This window comes from Hemitrygon akajei, unplaced genomic scaffold (assembly GCF_048418815.1).
Source record: "Hemitrygon akajei unplaced genomic scaffold, sHemAka1.3 Scf000059, whole genome shotgun sequence".
Taxonomy (NCBI): Eukaryota; Metazoa; Chordata; class Chondrichthyes; order Myliobatiformes; family Dasyatidae; genus Hemitrygon; species Hemitrygon akajei.
Genome location: NW_027331945.1, coordinates 5,639,814 through 5,666,349, shown reverse-complemented (window position 1 = coordinate 5,666,349; position 26,536 = coordinate 5,639,814). Strand labels below are relative to the sequence as shown.

General features: G+C 45.0%; 1 protein-coding gene across 1 annotated transcript in view; it reads left to right on the top strand.

The window, feature by feature from the left end:
- LOC140721661 (uncharacterized) overlaps positions 1-25,114 on the top strand; it is a 130,603-nt gene extending 105,489 nt beyond the window's left edge. Inside the window, exon 11 of the mRNA XM_073036461.1 lies at positions 25,020-25,114. Within this exon, the coding sequence (XP_072892562.1) occupies positions 25,020-25,114 (95 nt within the window). The remainder of the gene's footprint in view (positions 1-25,019) is intronic.
- Positions 25,115-26,536: the final 1,422 nt, after the last annotated feature.

Here is a 26,536-nt window from a genome sequence, read left to right as displayed (position 1 = left end):
ACAAAGAGATTCTTCATCATCTCTGAGGCGATGCACTCTCCTCCAAGCCCAATTGCCCCATAGAAAATGTCCTCTCTCCATCTACCCAATCCAGGATGTTCAATGGTTCATGTTCTCCAGCTCAATCTTCAAAACTACGTCTATCATTGAGCTGAGGGTCACTGGTTAATTTTGTACCTTCTTCGCATCCTTGAGTCAGGTCTGTAATTTTGGGCAAAAGAATGTCCTACAGCATGTTAGTCGATTTGGAATATTTTTGTGCGAGCAGGACGGTAAATGAACCAGAGCCGCTGAAGTATCGGTTGTGTGTCCGTTCCTAAGGCACGGTGGAAGGGTCTGGCAGTGTCAGATAAAAGGCTCGCACATAACACTGCTCCTCCGAGGGGTGAAACGGTGTGAAATGGTGCACTGTGTGTCCCGAGAGAGAAGCTTGTTCAGAGATCTGGAGAAATCTTCAGTTCCTGCATCAACAGATTGAAGGAGTTTAGTAGAATTGTTGAACTTGAAGTTGACATCCAATGGGTCAATTTGCTCAGAGGGAAGTTGTGCTGCAATCCCGACACAGCCGCTGAGCATTTGATGCAGGGAACAGGCGGTGGGGTGGCAGTGATAGGGGAAGAGATGGTCACAGGTAACCGGATGACGTACGGTCTCTAATTCTTGATTTTTTATTTCCATATCCACGAATAGGAACTCAAAGTCATCCGCTCGATTCCCGCCAAAGTAAGTGGCTGAGAAATGATGTGACTGTGATTGGGTCAGTTAATGAATCAGATACGCTGTTGTATAAGGGGTCTGCTCATGATGATGTTCGGGCAGGAACAGAAAATTGAGAAGACTAGACCTCTCTGTTCACTAATTGATCCTTGATTGTTGTCGACTTAATACCTTCATTTCTACAGAGCCGTCTTTCTTTTTATTGTGCATGTTTCTAGGATTTTCCTAAACGTACCTGATAGGTAGGTCTGCAACAGGGCTACTGACACCGCGTTCCACACACCCACTATTATGTATATATACATACGCCTGGCAGTCCCTATACCTCCCTTTAATCACTTCAAAATTATACCCCCCGATTAGCTATTTCCACACTAGGAGAAAAAAATGTCTTTGGCTATCCGATTGATTTATGCCATTTAGTTTGTACAAACTTAAGCAGTCGCCTTTCACACACTTCGCTGTAAAAGCCATAGATGGCTGAACCTTTGCTCATATGAATATCCCTCCAGTCTCGGCATAATACTGGTAAATCTCCGTTGTTCTGCTTCGAAACATTTGTAGCGAAAGAATTTCTTCATCACCTCTGAAGCGATGCACTCTAATACAAGCCCAGTTCCCCTACAGGAAACTTCCTCTCTTCATCTACCCATTCCAGGCCGTTCAATGGTTCATGGTTCTGCAGCTCATTCTTCAACAGTACGTGAACCATTTAGCTGAGAGTCTCTCGCTAATTTTGTACCTTCTTCGCATCCTTGAGTCAGGTCTGTAGTTTTGGGCAAAATAATGTCCTACTGCATGTAAGTCGATGTGGAATATTTTATGTGCGAGTAGGACGGAAAATGATCCAGAGCCACTGATATATCAGTTGGGAGTCCATGCCTAAGGAATGGTGCAAGGGTCTGTCGGTGTCAGATAAATGGCTCGCATATCGCACAGCTACTCCGTGGGGTGAAAAGGTGTGAATCGGTCCACTGTGTGTACCGAGAGAGAAGCTGTTTAGTGTTCCGGAGAACTCTCTGGTTCGGTCATCATGAGAGGGAAGGAGATTAGTAGAATTGTTGAGCTTGATGTTGCCCTCCAATGGGTCAATGTGCCCTGAGGAAAATTGGGCTGGAATCCCGACGCTGCCGCTGAGCATCTTATGTAGGGAACAGGAGGAGGGAGGCAGTGATAAGGGAAGAAATGGTCACAGTAAACTGGATGACGTACGGACTCTAATTCTAGATTTTTTTTTCCCATATCCAGGAATAGGAACTCAGAGGCGTCACCCCACTTGCCGGAAATGTAAGTGGCTGAGTAATTTTCTGACTGTGATCGGGTCAGTTAATGAATGAGAGACGCTGCAGTTTCAGGTGGCTGCTCATGCTGATGGTCGGACATGAACATAGAATTGAGACTAGACCTCAATGTTTGCCCTTTGGTCCTTGATTCTTGTCGACTAAATACCTTCAGTTCTTCAGAGCCGACTTTTTTTATTGTCCATGTTTCTAGGATTTTCTTAAATGTACCTGACAGGTATGTCTCTAGCAGGACTCCTGACACCGCGTTCCCCACACCCACCATTATGTGTAAATCAATGTGCCTGGCAGTCCCTATACCTCCCTCTAATCACTTCAAAATTATATCCCCCGCTTAGCTATTTCCACACTGGGAAAAAAGGTTTTGGCTATCCGCTTGATCTATGCCGTTTAACATGTACAACTCTAAGCAGTCACCTTTCATCCACTTCGCTGTAAAAGGAAAAGTCATAGCTCGCTGAACCTTTCCTCATATGAATATGCCTCTAGTCTAGGCAGCATACTGGTAAATCTCAGTTGTTCCGCTTCAAAACTCTTCTAGACAAAGAGATTCTTCATCATCTCAGAGGCAATGCACTCTGCTCCAAGCCCAATTGCCCCATAGGAAATGTCCTCTCTCCATCTACCCAATCCAGGCCGTTCAAAGGTTCATGTTCTGCAGCTCCATCTTCAAAACTATGTCTATCATTGAGCTGAGATTCGCTCGCTAATTTTGTACTTTCTTCGCATCCTTGAGTCAGGTCTATAGTTTTGGGCAAAATAATGTCCTACAGCATGTAAGTCGATGTGGAATATTTTATGTGCGAGCAGGACGGTAAATGAAACAGAGCAGCTGAATTATCGGCTTGGGTGTCCGTGCTTACGGAATGCAGGGTATGCTCTGGCAGTGTCAGATAGAAGGCTCGCATACCAAACTGCTCTTCGGAAGGATGAAACTAGGTGAATGGGTGCATAGTGCACCCATTAGAGAGATTCTTCATCATCTCTGAGGCGATGCACTCTGCTCCAAGCCCAATTGCCCCATAGGTAATGTCCTCTCACCATCTACCCAATCCAGGATGTTCAATGATTCATGTTCTCCAGCTCCATCTTCAAAACTACGTCTATCATTGAGCTGAGATTCTCTCGCTAATTTTGTACTTTCTTCGCATCCTTGAGTCAGGTCTGTAGTTTTGGGCAAAAGAATGTCCTACAGCATGTAAGTCGATGTGGAATATTTTATGTGCGAGCAGTACGGCAAATGAAACAGAGCAGATGAATTATCGGCTGGGTGTCCATGCTTACGGAATACAGGGAATGCTCTGGCGGTGTCAGATACAAGGCTTGCATATCAAACTGCTCCTCGGAGGGGTGAGACTATGTGAATAGGAGTAGTGTGTGTCCAGAGATAGAAGCCTGTTCATTCTTTCGGAGAACTCTCCTGTTCCGGCATCAATAAGGGAAGGAATTTAGTAGCATTGTTGAACTTGAAGTTGACTTCAAATGGGTCGATGTTCCCAAAGGGAAATTCGGCTGGTATCCCGGCCCTGCTGCTGAGCATCTTAGGAAGAGAACAGGCGGTGGGTGGCAGTGATAAGGGAAGAGATGGTCAATGTTAACTGGATGATGTACGGTTTTTAATTCTTGATTTTTTTTTTCCTATATCCACCAATAGGGACTCTAAGGTGTCCCCTCACTTCCCGCAAATGTAAATGGCTGAGGAATGTTCTGAGTATGATCGGGTCAGTTAATGAATCAGATACGCTGTAGTATAAGGGGGCTGCTCATGATGATGGTCGGCCAGGAAGAGAAAATGGATAAGTCTAGACCTCTCTGTTCACTAATTGATCCTTGATTGTAGTCAACTTAATACATTCATTTCTACAGAGCCGTCTTTCTTTGATTGTCCATGTCTCTAAGAATTTCTTCAATGTACCTAATAGGTATGTCTGTAACAGGACTCCTGACATCTCGTCCCACACACTCACCATTACGTGTAAATACATACGCCATGCAGTCCCTATACTTCTCTCTAATGACTTCAAAATTATATCCCACGATTAGCTATTTCAAGTCTGGAAAAAAAAAGTGCTTGATCATCTGCTTGATCTATGCCTTTTAACTTATACAACCCTAAGCAGTCACCTTTCATCCACTTCGCTGTAAAAGGAAAAGTCATAGCTCGCTGAACCTTTCCTCATATGAATATCCCTCCAGTCTAGGCAGCATACTGGTAAATCTCCGTTGTTCTGCTTCAAAACTCTTCTAGACAAAGAGATTCTTCATCATCTCTGAGGCGATGCACTCTCCTCCAAGCCCAATTGCCCCATAGAAAATGTCCTCTCTCCATCTACCCAATCCAGGATGTTCAATGGTTCATGTTCTCCAGCTCAATCTTCAAAACTACGTCTATCATTGAGCTGAGGGTCACTGGTTAATTTTGTACCTTCTTCGCATCCTTGAGTCAGGTCTGTAATTTTGGGCAAAAGAATGTCCTACAGCATGTTAGTCGATTTGGAATATTTTTGTGCGAGCAGGACGGTAAATGAACCAGAGCCGCTGAAGTATCGGTTGTGTGTCCGTTCCTAAGGCACGGTGGAAGGGTCTGGCAGTGTCAGATAAAAGGCTCGCACATAACACTGCTCCTCCGAGGGGTGAAACGGTGTGAAATGGTGCACTGTGTGTCCCGAGAGAGAAGCTTGTTCAGAGATCTGGAGAAATCTTCAGTTCCTGCATCAACAGATTGAAGGAGTTTAGTAGAATTGTTGAACTTGAAGTTGACATCCAATGGGTCAATTTGCTCAGAGGGAAGTTGTGCTGCAATCCCGACACAGCCGCTGAGCATTTGATGCAGGGAACAGGCGGTGGGGTGGCAGTGATAGGGGAAGAGATGGTCACAGGTAACCGGATGACGTACGGTCTCTAATTCTTGATTTTTTATTTCCATATCCACGAATAGGAACTCAAAGTCATCCGCTCGATTCCCGCCAAAGTAAGTGGCTGAGAAATGATGTGACTGTGATTGGGTCAGTTAATGAATCAGATACGCTGTTGTATAAGGGGTCTGCTCATGATGATGTTCGGGCAGGAACAGAAAATTGAGAAGACTAGACCTCTCTGTTCACTAATTGATCCTTGATTGTTGTCGACTTAATACCTTCATTTCTACAGAGCCGTCTTTCTTTTTATTGTGCATGTTTCTAGGATTTTCCTAAACGTACCTGATAGGTAGGTCTGCAACAGGGCTACTGACACCGCGTTCCACACACCCACTATTATGTATATATACATACGCCTGGCAGTCCCTATACCTCCCTTTAATCACTTCAAAATTATACCCCCCGATTAGCTATTTCCACACTAGGAGAAAAAAATGTCTTTGGCTATCCGATTGATTTATGCCATTTAGTTTGTACAAACTTAAGCAGTCGCCTTTCACACACTTCGCTGTAAAAGCCATAGATGGCTGAACCTTTGCTCATATGAATATCCCTCCAGTCTCGGCATAATACTGGTAAATCTCCGTTGTTCTGCTTCGAAACATTTGTAGCGAAAGAATTTCTTCATCACCTCTGAAGCGATGCACTCTAATACAAGCCCAGTTCCCCTACAGGAAACTTCCTCTCTTCATCTACCCATTCCAGGCCGTTCAATGGTTCATGGTTCTGCAGCTCATTCTTCAACAGTACGTGAACCATTTAGCTGAGAGTCTCTCGCTAATTTTGTACCTTCTTCGCATCCTTGAGTCAGGTCTGTAGTTTTGGGCAAAATAATGTCCTACTGCATGTAAGTCGATGTGGAATATTTTATGTGCGAGTAGGACGGAAAATGATCCAGAGCCACTGATATATCAGTTGGGAGTCCATGCCTAAGGAATGGTGCAAGGGTCTGTCGGTGTCAGATAAATGGCTCGCATATCGCACAGCTACTCCGTGGGGTGAAAAGGTGTGAATCGGTCCACTGTGTGTACCGAGAGAGAAGCTGTTTAGTGTTCCGGAGAACTCTCTGGTTCGGTCATCATGAGAGGGAAGGAGATTAGTAGAATTGTTGAGCTTGATGTTGCCCTCCAATGGGTCAATGTGCCCTGAGGAAAATTGGGCTGGAATCCCGACGCTGCCGCTGAGCATCTTATGTAGGGAACAGGAGGAGGGAGGCAGTGATAAGGGAAGAAATGGTCACAGTAAACTGGATGACGTACGGACTCTAATTCTAGATTTTTTTTTCCCATATCCAGGAATAGGAACTCAGAGGCGTCACCCCACTTGCCGGAAATGTAAGTGGCTGAGTAATTTTCTGACTGTGATCGGGTCAGTTAATGAATGAGAGACGCTGCAGTTTCAGGTGGCTGCTCATGCTGATGGTCGGACATGAACATAGAATTGAGACTAGACCTCAATGTTTGCCCTTTGGTCCTTGATTCTTGTCGACTAAATACCTTCAGTTCTTCAGAGCCGACTTTTTTTATTGTCCATGTTTCTAGGATTTTCTTAAATGTACCTGACAGGTATGTCTCTAGCAGGACTCCTGACACCGCGTTCCCCACACCCACCATTATGTGTAAATCAATGTGCCTGGCAGTCCCTATACCTCCCTCTAATCACTTCAAAATTATATCCCCCGCTTAGCTATTTCCACACTGGGAAAAAAGGTTTTGGCTATCCGCTTGATCTATGCCGTTTAACATGTACAACTCTAAGCAGTCACCTTTCATCCACTTCGCTGTAAAAGGAAAAGTCATAGCTCGCTGAACCTTTCCTCATATGAATATGCCTCTAGTCTAGGCAGCATACTGGTAAATCTCAGTTGTTCCGCTTCAAAACTCTTCTAGACAAAGAGATTCTTCATCATCTCAGAGGCAATGCACTCTGCTCCAAGCCCAATTGCCCCATAGGAAATGTCCTCTCTCCATCTACCCAATCCAGGCCGTTCAAAGGTTCATGTTCTGCAGCTCCATCTTCAAAACTATGTCTATCATTGAGCTGAGATTCGCTCGCTAATTTTGTACTTTCTTCGCATCCTTGAGTCAGGTCTATAGTTTTGGGCAAAAGAATGTCCTACAGCATGTAAGTCGATGTGGAATATTTTATGTGCGAGCAGGACGGTAAATGAAACAGAGCAGCTGAATTATCGGCTTGGGTGTCCGTGCTTACGGAATGCAGGGTATGCTCTGGCAGTGTCAGATAGAAGGCTCGCATACCAAACTGCTCTTCGGAAGGATGAAACTAGGTGAATGGGTGCATAGTGCACCCATTAGAGAGATTCTTCATCATCTCTGAGGCGATGCACTCTGCTCCAAGCCCAATTGCCCCATAGGTAATGTCCTCTCACCATCTACCCAATCCAGGATGTTCAATGATTCATGTTCTCCAGCTCCATCTTCAAAACTACGTCTATCATTGAGCTGAGATTCTCTCGCTAATTTTGTACTTTCTTCGCATCCTTGAGTCAGGTCTGTAGTTTTGGGCAAAAGAATGTCCTACAGCATGTAAGTCGATGTGGAATATTTTATGTGCGAGCAGTACGGCAAATGAAACAGAGCAGATGAATTATCGGCTGGGTGTCCATGCTTACGGAATACAGGGAATGCTCTGGCGGTGTCAGATACAAGGCTTGCATATCAAACTGCTCCTCGGAGGGGTGAGACTATGTGAATAGGAGTAGTGTGTGTCCAGAGATAGAAGCCTGTTCAGTCTTTCGGAGAACTCTCCTGTTCCGGCATCAATAAGGGAAGGAATTTAGTAGCATTGTTGAACTTGAAGTTGACTTCAAATGGGTCGATGTTCCCAAAGGGAAATTCGGCTGGTATCCCGGCCCTGCTGCTGAGCATCTTAGGAAGAGAACAGGCGGTGGGTGGCAGTGATAAGGGAAGAGATGGTCAATGTTAACTGGATGATGTACGGTTTTTAATTCTTGATTTTTTTTTTCCTATATCCACCAATAGGGACTCTAAGGTGTCCCCTCACTTCCCGCAAATGTAAGTGGCTGAGGAATGTTCTGAGTATGATCGGGTCAGTTAATGAATCAGATACGCTGTAGTATAAGGGGGCTGCTCATGATGATGGTCGGCCAGGAAGAGAAAATGGATAAGTCTAGACCTCTCTGTTCACTAATTGATCCTTGATTGTAGTCAACTTAATACATTCATTTCTACAGAGCCGTCTTTCTTTGATTGTCCATGTCTCTAAGAATTTCTTCAATGTACCTAATAGGTATGTCTGTAACAGGACTCCTGACATCTCGTCCCACACACTCACCATTATGTGTAAATACATACGCCATGCAGTCCCTATACTTCTCTCTAATGACTTCAAAATTATATCCCACGATTAGCTATTTCAACTCTGGAAAAAAAAAGTGCTTGATCATCTGCTTGATCTATGCCTTTTAACTTATACAACCCTAAGCAGTCACCTTTCATCCACTTCGCTGTAAAAGGAAAAGTCATAGCTCGCTGAACCTTTCCTCATATGAATATCCCTCCAGTCTAGGCAGCATACTGGTAAATCTCCGTTGTTCTGCTTCAAAACTCTTCTAGACAAAGAGATTCTTCATCATCTCTGAGGCGATGCACTCTCCTCCAAGCCCAATTGCCCCATAGCAAATGTCCTCTCTCCATCTACCCAATCCAGGATGTTCAATGGTTCATGTTCTCCAGCTCAATCTTCAAAACTACGTCTATCATTGAGCTGAGGGTCACTGGTTAATTTTGTACCTTCTTCGCATCCTTGAGTCAGGTCTGTAATTTTGGGCAAAAGAATGTCCTACAGCATGTTAGTCGATTTGGAATATTTTTGTGCGAGCAGGACGGTAAATGAACCAGAGCCGCTGAAGTATCGGTTGTGTGTCCGTTCCTAAGGCACGGTGGAAGGGTCTGGCAGTGTCAGATAAAAGGCTCGCACATAACACTGCTCCTCCGAGGGGTGAAACGGTGTGAAATGGTGCACTGTGTGTCCCGAGAGAGAAGCTTGTTCAGAGATCTGGAGAAATCTTCAGTTCCTGCATCAACAGATTGAAGGAGTTTAGTAGAATTGTTGAACTTGAAGTTGACATCCAATGGGTCAATTTGCTCAGAGGGAAGTTGTGCTGCAATCCCGACACAGCCGCTGAGCATTTGATGCAGGGAACAGGCGGTGGGGTGGCAGTGATAGGGGAAGAGATGGTCACAGGTAACCGGATGACGTACGGTCTCTAATTCTTGATTTTTTATTTCCATATCCACGAATAGGAACTCAAAGTCATCCGCTCGATTCCCGCCAAAGTAAGTGGCTGAGAAATGATGTGACTGTGATTGGGTCAGTTAATGAATCAGATACGCTGTTGTATAAGGGGTCTGCTCATGATGATGTTCGGGCAGGAACAGAAAATTGAGAAGACTAGACCTCTCTGTTCACTAATTGATCCTTGATTGTTGTCGACTTAATACCTTCATTTCTACAGAGCCGTCTTTCTTTTTATTGTGCATGTTTCTAGGATTTTCCTAAACGTACCTGATAGGTAGGTCTGCAACAGGGCTACTGACACCGCGTTCCACACACCCACTATTATGTATATATACATACGCCTGGCAGTCCCTATACCTCCCTTTAATCACTTCAAAATTATATCCCCCGATTAGCTATTTCCACACTAGGAGAAAAAAATGTCTTTGGCTATCCGATTGATTTATGCCATTTAGTTTGTACAAACTTAAGCAGTCGCCTTTCACACACTTCGCTGTAAAAGCCATAGATGGCTGAATCTTTGCTCATATGAATATCCCTCCAGTCTCGGCATCATACTGGTAAATCTCCGTTGTTCTGCTTCGAAACATTTGTAGCGAAAGAATTTCTTCATCACCTCTGAAGCGATGCACTCTAATACAAGCCCAGTTCCCCTACAGGAAACGTCCTCTCTCCATCTACCCAATCCAGGCCGTTCAATGGTTCATGGTTCTGCAGCTCATTCTTCAACAGTACGTGAACCATTGAGCTGAGAGTCTCTCGCTAATTTTGTACCTTCTTCGCATCCTTGAGTCAGGTCTGTAGTTTTGGGCAAAATAATGTCCTACTGCATGTAAGTCGATGTGGAATATTTTATGTGCGAGTAGGACGGAAAATGATCCAGAGCCACTGATATATCAGTTGGGAGTCCGTGCCTAAGGAATGGTGCAAGGGTCTGTCGGTGTCAGATAAATGGCTCGCATATCACACTGCTACTCCGTGGAGTGAAAAGGTGTGAATCGGTCCACTGTGTGTACCAAGAGAGAAGCTGTTTAGTGTTCCGGAGAACTCTCCGGTTCTGTCATCATGAGATTGGAGGAGATTAGTAGAATTGTTGAGCTTGAAGTTGACCGCCAATGGGTCAATGTGCCCTGAGGGAAATTGGGCTGAAATCCCGACGCTGCCGCTGAGCATCTTATGAAGGGAACAGGTGGTGGGAGGCAGTGATAAGGTGAGAAATGGTCACAGTAAACTGGATGACGTACCGACTCTAATTCTTGATTTTTTTCCCACATCCAGGAGTAGGAACTCAGAGGCGTCACCTCACTTCCCGCAAATGTAAGTGGCTGAGTATTTTTCTGACTCTGATCCGGCCAGTTAATGAATGAGAGACGCTGCAGTTTCAGGTGGATGCTCATGCTGATGGTCGGCCATGAACAGAAAATTGAGACAAGACCTCAATGTTTGCCCTTTCGTCCTTGATTCTTGTCGACTAAATACCTTCAGTTCTTCAGAGCCGACTTTTTTTATTGTCCATGTTTCTAGGATTTTCTTAAATGTACCTGACAGGTATGTCTCTAGCAGGACTCCTGACACCGCGTTCCCCACACCCACCATTATGTGTAAATCAATGTGCCTGGCAGTCCCTATACCTCCCTCTAATCACTTCAAAATTATATCCCCCGCTTAGCTATTTCTACACTGGGAAAAAAGGTTTTGGCTATCCGCTTAGCTATTTCTACACTGGGAAAAAAGGTTTTGGCTATCCGCTTGATCTATGCCGTTTAACTTGTACAACTCTAAGCAGTCACCATTCATCCACTTCGCTGTAAAAGGAAAAGTCATAGCTCGCTGAACCTTTCCTCATATGAATATCCCTCTAGTCTAGGCAGCATACTGGTAAGTCTCAGTTGTTCTGCTTCGAAACTCTTTTAGACAAAGAGATTCTTCGTCATCTCCGAGGCGATGCACTCTGCTCCAAACCCAATTGTCGCATACCATATATAACCATATAACAATCACAGCACAGATACAGGCCATTCCGGCCCTCCTAGTCCATGCCGAACTCTTAATCTCACCTAGTCCTAACTACCCGCACTCAGCCCATAACCTTCCACTCCTTTCCTGTCCATAGGAAATTTCCTCTCTCCATCTACCCAATCCAGGATGTTCAATGGTTCATGTTCTCCAGCTCCATCTTCAAAACTACGTCTATCATTGAGCTGAGATTCTCTCACTAATTTTGTACTTTCTTCGCATCCTTGAGTCAGGTCTGTAGTTTTGGGCAAAAGAATGTCCTACAGCATGTAAGTCGATGTGGAATATTTTATGTGCGAGCAGTACGGCAAATGAAACAGAGCAGATGAATTATCGGCTGGGTGTCCATGCTTACGGAATACAGGGAATGCTCTGGCGGTGTCAGATACAAGGCTTGCATATCAAACTGCTCCTCGGAGGGGTGAGACTATGTGAATAGGAGTAGTGTGTGTCCAGAGATAGAAGCCTGTTCAGTCTTTCGGAGAACTCTCCTGTTCCGGCATCAATAAGGGAAGGAATTTAGTAGCATTGTTGAACTTGAAGTTGACTTCAAATGGGTCGATGTTCCCAAAGGGAAATTCGGCTGGTATCTCGGCCCTGCTGCTGAGCATCTTAGGAAGAGAACAGGCGGTGGGTGGTAGTGATAAGGGAAGAGATGGTCAATGTTAACTGGATGATGCACGGTTTTTAATTCTTGATTTTTTTTTCCCTATATCCACCAATAGGGACTCAAAGGTGTCCCCTCACTTCCCGCAAATGTAAGTGGCTGAGGAATGTTCTGAGTATGATCGGGTCAGTTAATGAATCAGATACGCTGTAGTATAAGGGGGCTGCTCATGATGATGGTCGGCCAGGAAGAGAAAATGGATAAGTCTAGACCTCTCTGTTCACTAATTGATCCTTGATTGTTGTCAACTTAATACATTCATTTCTACAGAGCCGTCTTTCTTTGATTGTCCATGTCTCTAAGAATTTCTTCAATGTACCTAATAGGTATGTCTGTAACAGGACTCCTGACATCTCGTCCCACACTCTCACCATTATGTGTAAATACATACGCCATGCAGTCCCTATACTTCTCTCTAATGACTTCAAAATTATATCCCACGATTAGCTATTTCAACTCTGGAAAAAAAAAGTGCTTGATCATCTGCTTGATCTATGCCTTTTAACTTATACAACCCTAAGCAGTCACCTTTCATCCACTTCGCTGTAAAAGGAAAAGTCATAGCTCGCTGAACCTTTCCTCATATGAATATCCCTCCAGTCTAGGCAGCATACTGGTAAATCTCCGTTGTTCTGCTTCAAAACTCTTCTAGACAAAGAGATTCTTCATCATCTCTGAGGCGATGCACTCTGCTCCAAGCCCAATTGCCCCATAGGAAATGTCCTCTCTCCATCTACCCAATCCAGGATGTTCAATGGTTCATATTCTGCAGCTCCATCTTCAAAACTATGTCTATCATTGAGCTGAGATTCGCTCGCTAATTTTGTACTTTCTTCGCATCCTTGAGTCAGGTCTGTAGTTTTGGGCAAAAGAATGTCCTACAGCATGTTAGTCGATTTGGAATATTTTTGTGCGAGCAGGACGGTAAATGAACCAGAGCCGCTGAAGTATCGGTTGTGTGTCCATTCCTAAGGCACGGTGGAAGGGTCTGGCAGTGTCAGATAAAAGGCTCGCTCATAACACTGCTCCTCCGAGGGGTGAAACGCTGTGAAATGTTGCACTGTGTGTCCCGAGAGAGAAGCTTGTTCAGAGATCTGGAGAAATCTTCATTTCCTGCATCAACAAGTGAAGGAGTTTAGTAGAATTGTTGAACTTGAAGTTGACATCCAGTGGGTCAATTTGCTCAGAGGGAATTTGTGCTGCAATCCCGACACTGCCACTGAGCATTTGATGCAGGGAACAGGCGGTGGGGTGGCAGTGATAGGGGAAGAGATGGTCACAGGTAACCGGATGACGTACGGTCTCTAATTCTTGATTTTTTCTTTTCCATCTCCACGAATAGGAGCTCAAAGGCAGTCCCTCGATTCGCGCCAATGTAAGTGGCTGAGGAATGATGTGACTGTGATCGGGTCGGTTAATGAATCAGATACGCTGTTGTACAAGGGGGCTGCTCATGATGATGTTCGGGCAGGAACAGAAAATTGAGAAGACTAGAGCTCTCTGTTGACTAATTGATCCTTGATTGTTGTCGACTTAATAGCTTCATTTCTGCAGAGCCATCTTTCTTTTTATTGTGCATGTTTCTAGGATATTCCTAAACGTACCTGATAGGTAGGTCTGTAACAGGACTACTGACAACGCGTTCCACACACCCACTATTATGTGTAGATACATACGCCTGGCAGTCCCTATACCACCCTTTAATCACCTCAAAATTATATCCCCCGATTAGCTATTTCCACACTAGGAGAAAAAAGTCTTTGGCTATCCGCTTCATTTATGCCATTTAGCTTGTACAAACGTAAGCAGTCGCCTTTCACACACTTAGCTGTAAAAGCCATAGATGGCTGAATCTTTGCTCATATGAATATCCCTCCAGTCTCGGCGTCATTCAGGTAAATCACCGTTGTTCTGCTTCGAAACATTTGTAGTGAAAGAGATTCGTCATCACCTCTGAAGCGATGTACTCTGATACAAGCCCAGTTCCCCTACAGGAAACTTCCTCTCTTCATCTACCCATTCCAGGCCATTCAATGGTTCATGGTTCTGCAGCTCATTCTTCAACAGTACGTGAACCATTTAGCTGAGAGTCTCTCGCTAATTTTGTACCTTCTTCGCATCCTTGAGTCAGGTCTGTAGTTTTGGGCAAAATAATGTCCTACTGCATGTAAGTCGATGTGGAATATTTTCTGTGCGAGTAGGACGGAAAATGATCCAGAGCCACTGATATATCAGTTGGGAGTCCGTGCCTAAGGAATGGTGCAAGGGTCTGTCGGTGTCAGATAAATGGCTCGCATATCGCACAGCTAATCCGTGGGGTGAAGAGGTGTGAATCGGTCCACTGTGTGTACCGAGAGAGAAGCTGTTTAGTGTTCCGGAGAACTCTCCAGTTCGGTCATCATGAGAGGGAAGGAGATTAGTAGAATTGTTGAGCTTGAAGTTGACCTCCAATGGGTCAATGTGCCCTGAGGAAAATTGGGCTGGAATCCCGACGCTGCCGCTGAGCATCTTATGTAGGGAACAGGAGGAGGGAGGCAGTGATAAGGGAAGAAATGGTCACAGTAAACTGGATGACGTACGGACTCTAATTCTAGATTTTTTTTTCCCATATCCAGGAATAGGAACTCAGAGGCGTCACCCCACTTGCCGGAAATGTAAGTGGCTGAGTAATTTTCTGACTGTGATCGGGTCAGTTAATGAATGAGAGACGCTGCAGTTTCAGGTGGCTGCTCATGCTGATGGTCGGACATGAACATAGAATTGAGACTAGACCTCAATGTTTGCCCTTTGGTCCTTGATTCTTGTCGACTAAATACCTTCAGTTCTTCAGAGCCGACTTTTTTTATTGTCCATGTTTCTAGGATTTTCTTAAATGTACCTGACAGGTATGTCTCTAGCAGGACTCCTGACACCGCGTTCCCCACACCCACCATTATGTGTAAATCAATGTGCCTGGCAGTCCCTATACCTCCCTCTAATCACTTCAAAATTATATCCCCCGCTTAGCTATTTCCACACTGGGAAAAAAGGTTTTGGCTATCCGCTTGATCTATGCCGTTTAACATGTACAACTCTAAGCAGTCACCTTTCATCCACTTCGCTGTAAAAGGAAAAGTCATAGCTCGCTGAACCTTTCCTCATATGAATATGCCTCTAGTCTAGGCAGCATACTGGTAAATCTCAGTTGTTCTGCTTCAAAACTCTTCTAGACAAAGAGATTCTTCATCATCTCCGAGGCAATGCACTCTGCTCCAAGCCCAATTGCCCCATAGGAAATGTCCTCTCTCCATCTACCCAATCCAGGCCGTTCAAAGGTTCATGTTCTGCAGCTCCATCTTCAAAACTATGTCTATCATTAAGCTGAGATTCGCTCGCTAATTTTGTACTTTCTTCGCATCCTTGAGTCAGGTCTATAGTTTTGGGCAAAAGAATGTCCTACAGCATGTAAGTCGATGTGGAATATTTTATGTGCGAGCAGGACGGTAAATGAAACAGAGCAGCTGAAGTATCGGCTTGGGTGTCCGTGCTTACGGAATGCAGGGTATGCTCTGGCAGTGTCAGATAGATGGCTCGCATACCAAACTGCTCTTCGGAAGGATGAAACTAGGTGAATGGGTGCATAGTGCACCCATTAGAGAGATTCTTCATCATCTCTGAGGCGATGCACTCTGCTCCAAGCCCAATTGCCCCATAGGTAATGTCCTCTCACCATCTACCCAATCCAGGATGTTCAATGATTCATGTTCTCCAGCTCCATCTTCAAAACTACGTCTATCATTGAGCTGAGATTCTCTCGCTAATTTTGTACTTTCTTCGCATCCTTGAGTCAGGTCTGTAGTTTTGGGCAAAAGAATGTCCTACAGCATGTAAGTCGATGTGGAATATTTTATGTGCGAGCAGTACGGCAAATGAAACAGAGCAGATGAATTATCGGCTGGGTGTCCATGCTTACGGAATACAGGGAATGCTCTGGCGGTGTCAGATACAAGGCTTGCATATCAAACTGCTCCTCGGAGGGGTGAAACTATGTGAATAGGAGTAGTGTGTGTCCAGAGATAGAAGCCTGTTCAGTCTTTCGGAGAACTCTCCTGTTCCGGCATCAATAAGGGAAGGAATTTAGTAGCATTGTTGAACTTGAAGTTGACTTCAAATGGGTCGATGTTCCCAAAGGGAAATTCGGCTGGTATCCCGGCCCTGCTGCTGAGCATCTTAGGAAGAGAACAGGCGGTGGGTGGCAGTGATAAGGGAAGAGATGGTCAATGTTAACTGGATGATGTACGGTTTTTAATTCTTGATTTTTTTTTCCTATATCCACCAATAGGGACTCTAAGGTGTCCCCTCACTTCCCGCAAATGTAAGTGGCTGAGGAATGTTCTGAGTATGATCGGGTCAGTTAATGAATCAGATACGCTGTAGTATAAGGGGGCTGCTCATGATGATGGTCGGCCAGGAAGAGAAAATGGATAAGTCTAGACCTCTCTGTTCACTAATTGATCCTTGATTGTAGTCAACTTAATACATTCATTTCTACAGAGCCGTCTTTCTTTGATTGTCCATGTCTCTAAGAATTTCTTCAATGTACCTAATAGGTATGTCTGTAACAGGACTCCTGACATCTCGTCCCACACACTCACCATTATGTGTAAATACATACGCCATGCAGTCCCTATACTTCTCTCTAATGACTTCAAAATTATATCCCACGATTAGCTATTTCAACTCTGGAAAAAAAAAGTGCTTGATCATCTGCTTGATCTATGCCTTTTAACTTATACAACCCTAAGCAGTCACCTTTCATCCACTTCGCTGTAAAAGGAAAAGTCATAGCTCGCTGAACCTTTCCTCATATGAATATCCCTCCAGTCTAGGCAGCATACTGGTAAATCTCCGTTGTTCTGCTTCAAAACTCTTCTAGACAAAGAGATTCTTCATCATCTCTGAGGCGATGCACTCTCCTCCAAGCCCAATTGCCCCATAGGAAATGTCCTCTCTCCATCTACCCAATCCAGGATGTTCAATGGTTCATGTTCTCCAGCTCAATCTTCAAAACTACGTCTATCATTGAGCTGAGGGTCACTGGTTAATTTTGTACCTTCTTCGCATCCTTGAGTCAGGTCTGTAGTTTTGGGCAAAAGAATGTCCTACAGCATGTTAGTCGATTTGGAATATTTTTGTGCGAGCAGGACGGTAAATGAACCAGAGCCGCTGAAGTATCGGTTGTGTGTCCGTTCCTAAGGCACGGTGGAAGGGTCTGGCAGTGTCAGATAAAAGGCTCGCTCATAACACTGCTCCTCCGAGGGGTGAAACGGTGTGAAATGGTGCACTGTGTGTCCCGAGAGAGAAGCTTGTTCAGAGATCTGGAGAAGTCTTCATTTCCTGCATCAACAGAGTGAAGGAGTTTAGTAGAATTGTTGAACTTGAAGTTGACATCCAATGGGTCAATTTGCTCAGAGGGAAGTTGTGCTGCAATCCCGACACAGCCGCTGAGCATTTGATGCAGGGAACAGGCGGTGGGGTGGCAGTGATAGGGGAAGAGATGGTCACAGGTAACCGGATGACGTACGGTCTCTAATTCTTGATTTTTTATTTCCATATCCACGAATAGGAACTCAAAGTCATCCGCTCGATTCCCGCCAAAGTAAGTGGCTGAGAAATGATGTGACTGTGATTGGGTCAGTTAATGAATCAGATACGCTTTGTATAAGGGGTCTGCTCATGATGATGTTCCGGCAGGAACAGAAAATTGAGAAGACTAGACCTCTCTGTTCACTAATTGATCCTTGATTGTTGTCGACTTAATACCTTCATTTCTACAGAGCCGTCTTTCTTTTTATTGTGCATGTTTCTAGGATTTTCCTAAACGTACCTGATAGGTAGGTCTGCAACAGGGCTACTGACACCGCGTTCCACACACCCACTATTATGTGTATATACATACGCCTGGCAGTCCCTATACCTCCCTTTAATCACTTCAAAATTATATCCCCCGATTAGCTATTTCCACACTAGGAGAAAAAAATGTCTTTGGCTATCCGATTGATTTATGCCATTTAGTTTGTACAAACTTAAGCAGTCGCCTTTCACACACTTCGCTGTAAAAGCCATAGATGGCTGAACCTTTGCTCATATGAATATCCTTCCAGTCTCGGCATCATACTGGTAAATCTCCGTTGTTCTGCTTCGAAACATTTGTAGCGAAAGAATTTCTTCATCACCTCTGAAGCGATGCATTCTAATACAAGCCCAGTTCCCCTACAGGAAACGTCCTCTCTCCATCTACCCAATCCAGGCCGTTCAATGGTTCATGGTTCTGCAGCTCATTCTTCAACAGTACGTGAACCATTGAGCTGAGAGTCTCTCGCTAATTTTGTACCTTCTTCGCATCCTTGAGTCAGGTCTGTAGTTTTGGGCAAAATAATGTCCTACTGCATGTAAGTCGATGTGGAATATTTTATGTGCGAGTAGGACGGAAAATGATCCAGAGCCACTGATATATCAGTTGGGAGTCCGTGCCTAAGGAATGGTGCAAGGGTCTGTCGGTGTCAGATAAATGGCTCGCATATCACACTGCTACTCCGTGGAGTGAAAAGGTGTGAATCGGTCCACTGTGTGTACCAAGAGAGAAGCTGTTTAGTGTTCCGGAGAACTCTCCGGTTCTGTCATCATGAGATTGGAGGAGATTAGTAGAATTGTTGAGCTTGAAGTTGACCGCCAATGGGTCAATGTGCCCTGAGGGAAATTGGGCTGAAATCCCGACGCTGCCGCTGAGCATCTTATGAAGGGAACAGGTGGTGGGAGGCAGTGATAAGGTGAGAAATGGTCACAGTAAACTGGATGACGTACCGACTCTAATTCTTGATTTTTTTCCCATATCCAGGAGTAGGAACTCAGAGGCGTCACCTCACTTCCCGCAAATGTAAGTGGCTGAGTATTTTTCTGACTCTGATCCGGTCAGTTAATGAATGAGAGACGCTGCAGTTTCAGGTGGATGCTCATGCTGATGGTCGGCCATGAACAGAAAATTGAGACAAGACCTCAATGTTTGCCCTTTCGTCCTTGATTCTTGTCGACTAAATACCTTCAGTTCTTCAGAGCCGACTTTTTTTATTGTCCATGTTTCTAGGATTTTCTTAAATGTACCTGACAGGTATGTCTCTAGCAGGACTCCTGACACCGCGTTCCCCACACCCACCATTATGTGTAAATCAATGTGCCTGGCAGTCCCTATACCTCCCTCTAATCACTTCAAAATTATATCCCCCGCTTAGCTATTTCTACACTGGGAAAAAAGGTTTTGGTTATCCGCTTGATCTATGCCGTTTAACTTGTACAACTCTAAGCAGTCACCATTCATCCACTTCGCTGTAAAAGGAAAAGTCATAGCTCGCTGAACCTTTCCTCATATGAATATCCCTCTAGTCTAGGCAGCATACTGGTAAATCTCAGTTGTTCTGCTTCGAAACTCTTTTAGACAAAGAGATTCTTCGTCATCTCCGAGGCGATGCACTCTGCTCCAAACCCAATTGTCGCATACCATATATAACCATATAACAATCACAGCACAGATACAGGCCATTCCGGCCCTCCTAGTCCATGCCGAACTCTTAATCTCACCTAGTCCTAACTACCCGCACTCAGCCCATAACCTTCCACTCCTTTCCTGTCCATAGGAAATTTCCTCTCTCCATCTACCCAATCCAGGATGTTCAATGGTTCATGTTCTCCAGCTCCATCTTCAAAACTACGTCTATCATTGAGCTGAGATTCTCTCACTAATTTTGTACTTTCTTCGCATCCTTGAGTCAGGTCTGTAGTTTTGGGCAAAAGAATGTCCTACAGCATGTAAGTCGATGTGGAATATTTTTGTGCGAGCAGGACGGTAAATGAACCAGAGCCGCTGCAGTATCCGTTGGGCGTACACGCCGACGGAATAGTGGGACTCTCTGACAGTGACAGATAGAAGGCTCACTTATCACACTGCTCCTCCGAGGAGTGAAACGGTCTGAATGGTTGCACTGTGTGTCCCGAGAGAGAAGCTTGGTCAGTGTTCCTGAGAACACTCCGGTTCCGGCATCAATGGAGGGAAGGAATTTGGTGGAATTGTTGAACTTGAGGTTGACTTCTAACGGGTCAATGTGCCCAGAGGGAAGGTGGTCTGGTATCTCAGCGCTTCCGCTGAGCATCTTTAGAAGGGATCAGGCATTCGGCGGCAGCGATAATTGAAGAGATGGTAACAGTTAACTGGATTATGTGTGGTCTCTAATCCTGTAGTTTCTTTTCCCACAACCCCGAGTAGGAAGTCAATGGCGTCATATCATTTCCTGCAAATGTAAGTGGTTGAGAAATGCTGTGACTGTGATCGGGTCTGTTAATGAATCAGAGATGGTGCAGTATCAGTTGGGTGCTCATGCTGACGGTCGGCCAGTAACAGAAAATATAGAACACAAGATATTTATGTTCGCCCTTTGGTCCTTGATTGTTGTTGACAGAAAACCTTCATTTCTACAGAGCCATGTTCTTCGATGATCTATGTGTCTAAGAGTATCTTAAATGTTCCCGATAGGTATGACTCTAACAGGACTCCTGACACCATGTACAACACACCCAGCATCATGTGTGAATACGTACGCCTGGCAGCCCAAATTCCTCCCCCTAATCACTTCAAAATTGTATCCCCTGATTAGCTAATTCCACACTGGGAAATAAAGTCTTTGGCTATCCCCTTGATCTATGCCGTTTAACTTGTACAACCCTATGCAGTCGCCTTTCATCCACTTCGCTGTTAAAAAAAAAAGGTATAGCTCGCTAAACCTATCCTCGTATGAATACCCTCTAGTCTCTGCAGCAGATTGGTAAATCTCCGTTGTTCTGCTTCGAAAGCCCTCACATACTTTCTGTAATGAGGGGAACGGAATTGAAATTAATTGAGCGGTAACATTACCTTGCGGCTTTTACTGACTCCCTCGACGATTGAGGCCAACACCTCATACACTTTCTTAACAGCCTTTTCAACATGCGCGTCAACTTTGTGGAATTTTTGGATGTGAACCTAATCATTACTCTGTTCTTCCACACTGATGATTAGCCCATCATGAACCCTGCAGTTTGCATTCAAATTCGACTTTGCAAAGTGCATCACTTCACACTTTTCCACATTGAGCTCAGCTTTGCCAATTCTCATTCTGCATTCCTCATTGCCTTGTTGTAACCTACAATGCATCCACACTCTCCGGAAATGGACCAGCCCAATTACCCGCTTCCCGAACCGATCTCTGTGGAACACCACTGGTCACCAAACTCCAAGTGAAATATCCTCCACATGCTGCCACTCTGTTTTCTGTGGGTAATTTATTGTTATGTACAGCAGCCAGGTTTCTCGGCCGCCCATAACTGTGAACGTTTTGCTAAAATCTTCATCAGTGTGCTCTGTCTAATAATTAAGAATTTGTTTCCATTCCTGAGACATGTCCCGCCCCTCTCACAGCCATGCTGACTATCCCTGATCAGACTATCGTTCTCCAACTGTGCGGAAATACTGTCGACAAATATCCTCCTACAGTTTGACCGCACGAATGATGGGCCTACTGGTCTGTAATACCCAGCATTTTCCCTGTTCCTTTCCTTCATTAAACGAATAACAGTTGGCAATGTCCAATCCTCTGATATTACTGCAGTAGCCAAATGACACAGAAAGGTCATCACCGAACGCGCAGCAGTATCTTCCGTCCCTTCCGGTAGAAAAATGGGGTACATCCCCTCCGGCACCAGGAACTGATGTATCGTGATGTTCTCGAAGATTTCAGCTCATCCTCTTTCTTAACATCGATATGTTCAAACATATGAGCCTGCTCTACGTCATGCTCACATTTGAAACATTCCGTTTCAATTGTGAACACTGAAAGAAAATCCGTCTGATTTTCACATAGGTGTAAAAGGCCTTTGGATTTAGAAGTTCCTGCCTGACTACTTTGTAGTTCATTAGAAACATGTCTCTTCCCTGATCCCTAAATCTTCAGTCTGCTTCTTCCTCCCTCTTGTCTATCTTTAGTCAACCGTGACACCTTCACTCTATCATTGCCGACCCCGTCTCACTGGGACGAACCTATCCAGAAGAACTTGCTAGAACTTCCTAAAAAAAAAGTTCCACGTTTCAGTTGTGCATTACCCTGTGTCTATCTCTTCCCAATTTACGTTTCCAACTTCTTGACTAATAGCGTGTTAATTCGCTCTCCTGCCAATCAACTGATTTATAATACTGTCTCTTCCTATCCTCATTCAATGCCAGGGTAAAGAATAGGAGTTGTGGTCACTGTCTGTGGTAGGAGTTCTGGAAATATCGCATCGGGAAATATGGCAGGTGACCTGGTTCACTGGTCTAATATGGCGTTTCCTTCAGTTGTACCTCCATTAATGAGTCAGAAATCATTTGTGGGTTCATTGAACATATTCTTCCAATCTAAACCATTTTCTCTAAGGAGGTTCCAGTCAATATAAGGGAAGCTAATGTCACAAGTATAAACGGCGTTAAGATTACACACTTACAAAATCTGTCTCCTGAAATGTTCTTCAGTCTCCATTTGGCTATGTGAGTGGTGAGTCTACATAATACTTCCAGTAGCATAGCTACTCTTACTGTTTCTGACTTCCATCCACATTGACTCACTGAATGATCTGAGCACGACTCCTGCATTTGTGCTGCTGTGAGATTATCCGACTCTTGCACGTTTCCCCCAGAGTGTTTGAACCATAGAGACACTGGAGCATCCAGAAGCGATTCCGGCCCTTGTGACAACAAAGTATCTGTAATGGCCATAACTCTGTAGTTCCATGTACTCTGTTCTCTAAATATATCACCCCTGTTCCCAATAATTCTCTCATTAGAATAGGCGCAGTACAATCCCACCTACTGTCTGTAGGTTCACTGCCGCTCTTTCCTCACAATGTCCCTATACGCAACTGCTCTATTCTCTGACATATCCCTTTTGATTAAATTCCTCTCCTGAAATAAGTTTCCGTTCCCCACCACCTCTGTCAAACCTGTCTGTAAGTTTTCCCTCCAGTTCAGGAGGCAAAGCAGTAACAGAAACATGTTTTGGGATACAGGATGTACATTTATTTGGAAAGGATGGAGTGATTAGCCACAGCCAGGATGTCTTTGTAGAAGGAAAGTCACGTTTCATAAATCTGATCAGGTGTTTTGAACAGGAAAAGAAGAGGTCTGACATGATCCCAAATTGTAAGATAGCTGAAGGGTGAGAACATGTGGACCCATGGTGAGCTGAACAATTGCATACACAAGAACATAAGAAACAGGAGCAGGAGTAGGCATCCGGCTCATCTAGACTGACCCACCATACAAATAAGATCATGCCTTATCTGTCCGCAAACTCAGCTCCATCTACCTGGCTTTTCCCCATAACCCTTAATTCCCTTACTATGTAAAAACTATTTAACTGTATCTTAAATATATTTAGTGAAGAATCCTCAACTGCTTCCCTGGGCAGAATTCCACAGATTCACCACTCTACTGGAAAAACAGTTTCTCCCCATCTCTGTCCTAAATGTTCTCATCTGAATCTTGAGTCAAGTTCTAGTATCACCTACCAATACAAACAACTTTTCCACTTCTATGTTCTACTTCGATCCCTTTCAAAAATTTGGATGTTTCTATTAGACCCCCCTCCATTCTTCCGAATTCCAGAGAGTATAGTCCCAGGCGACATAATCTCTTCTCATAGGTTAACCATTTCATGTTTGGAATCAAGCTGGTGAAACTCCTCCGCGCTGCCTCCAAAGCCAGTATATCCTTCCTCAAGTATGGAGACCAGAACTGCACACCGTACTCCAGGTGCGGCCTCACCAGTTCCCTGTAGAGTTGCAGCATGATCTCCCTGCTGTTGAATTCAATCTCTCTAGCAATGAAGGCCAGCATTCCGTTTGCCTTCTTGTGAACCTTTTGTATCTGCAAGCCAACTTTTTGCGATTCATGAACAAGCGCTCCTAAATCCCTCTGCACAACAGCATGCTGCAGTCTTTCACCATTTAAATTACGCTTTTAAATATAATACGCTTTTCCACTCAGTTTAGTGTCATCAGCAAATGTTGCTACACCGATCCAGCGGCACCCCACTCTGCACTGACTGTCAACAGGAGAGACACCCATTTATACCCACCTCTCTGCCTTCTATTGGTTAACCAATCCACTATTCATGCCAGTACGCTCCCTCCGACTCCATGCATCTGTATCCTATTTATAAGTTTCTTGTGCGGCACCTTATCAAACACCTTCTGGAAATCCATGTATACCACATCCACCTGTTCCCCTCTATCCACTGCACTCATTATGTCCTCCGAGAACTCTAGTAAGTTTGCCAAACAGGACCTGAGCTTTCTGAATTCATGCTGCGTCTGTCTAATGGAACCACTTCTCTCTGAAAAGGGAGGCTGACAAGAGTCAGAGGGAGATGGTAGAGAGATGCCAGACAGGAGACCTGTAGATAGATTTATCAGTAAGTTTGCAGTTGACACCGAAATTGCTGCTGTGGTCGATAGTGGAGAAGATTGTCTGAGGTTACATTGGGAAATGAGTCATCTGGGGAAGTGGGTCACAGAATAACTCAAGCAAGTAGAGTGTAGTATACTTGGAGAGTTAAACCGAGAGAGAACTTACACATATAATGGATACATTTGGATAAAGGTAGATGGATCGGTGGGATTGGAGACACAGACAGAGTGATGGTGAAGAAGATGTCTGACCCGTCGGCCTGCAGCAGTAAAATCACTAGCACCCAGAGTTGGGATGTCAGCTTACAACTGTTCATGTTGGTTAGACCTCACCTGCAGGATTGTGTACATTTGTGGTCACGACAAAAGTGAAGGGGTGTGATTTTGCTTGCGAGGAGGGATAAAAGGATCCCATGGGATTCGGAAGTCACGCTACAGACAAGGTAATTTCTAGAGTTGAACGCAGGTTCACCACACTCACCATTTGAAACTCTGCCGATTTTTTTTGGGGGGGTTGGTGGCTGGTTTACTGATGATTAGAACAATCCCTTCAGTAAAGGGACTGCTCTTCCCCTCTCAGGAATATTATCCTCAACTCTCTGTTATATCTTTCAGTCAGGAGATATGGTTCGTTGCCACTGGCGGATTCGACTGCCCGGCCCCGTGAGGCCAACGAGGACGCTTTGGATCCTCCGCTTGCTTCCTGTTAAACGCCGCTTTCTTCATGCTCTCCACTGTTAACTCACTCCCAACACCGACACTCGGTAATCACAGCACTGGCCTGTAAACCCGGCATGACATCGAATACCCGTGACCAATCCGAGTGGAATCATCACCTACTCTCACAGAGGCCGCAGAGTGGCTGTATTGGGAGCCCAGTTCTGGGACGTTAGCAACCGTGGACCTTCGGCTGACACACGACTATCGGACCGTTGTGAAGCGCTGTGGCCCAGAAATGATATTACCTTGTCAGCCAGACAGATGTGACGTTTCCTAGGATCTCTTTCATTCCCGGTGTTACAGTACGATAGGGAACACGTTCAAAACCGCGAGGAATCCCAGACTGACGTTTGGGGTTTGAGGGGATGTCTGTGTCTTTTCTGCGAGTGCACGGCTGAAAGTAAAGAGAGACGGGCCACTTCCGTCGGATCGCACGGGTTCTCGGCATCGTAGCGGTGTACATACTGGGCAGAACAGCCGGCGGATGTTTGATAAGATCCACTTCCTGTGTTGATGTAACTGTAAACACTCTCGTGTACTCTGATGGTAGCAGGGGTTCTAATATTTCTTTTTCCACGGCATGTGGCGGCTCCTTCTCGGAGCTCACTACTGACTACACTGCCTTTCTGACATCTGTCCCGCGGTGGTATAACCATTTCCCAAATTAACTGCATGAATCAATAAAGCCAACGCTGTTTGCATTAACTTGGTCTGCATCTCTTGTCAAACGCTCGCTGCTGTCAAATCCGACTGTTCATTGGGAAGGTACGTTCAGCCCCACCGGGAATAACCAGCTCCTAGGGCAGTGAAAACAGCATGCTGACACACCCACACTAACAGCTCACCCCTCTTCCCTTCCAACACTGAGCCACTCTGTGGAAAACTGTCAGCTGACAGTGACGCCCCCTGGGGTGCGGGGAGGGTCGTGTGGAACCGGAGCGGTACACCGTCAGGGAAAATGCGAGCAGTCACATTACTAACGTGGGCCTACAGCCCAAATGGTCTCTCCCACCATTTTGGCATCACCTGCCCTGAGGGTAGACAGCTCTAAATTGATGGCTTTGGTAGACACAGCGCAGGAGGATAACCTGTCCGTGGGGTAATGCCAGACTTACCAGCTATCACCGGACAGACGCCATACCCACAACATCCCCCCTCTTAACCACCTCCATCCCTTCGCACGGCTTTCAATCTACTCGGGGCGAGGCACCGAACACATAACGATATCACGCAAAAAGACAGTGACACCTAGAATGGAAGATGTAAGAATCAGGGACTAGGGACATTAAGAATTAGCGTGTGGAGAGGGAACATTAGATGAGGGCCCAGAGGAGGCGTGGTGTGGATGCCAGTGGAGCTGATGTTGGGGTCGAAGGAGTGGTAAATGAGTGTTTAGGAAGAGAAAGAATTGG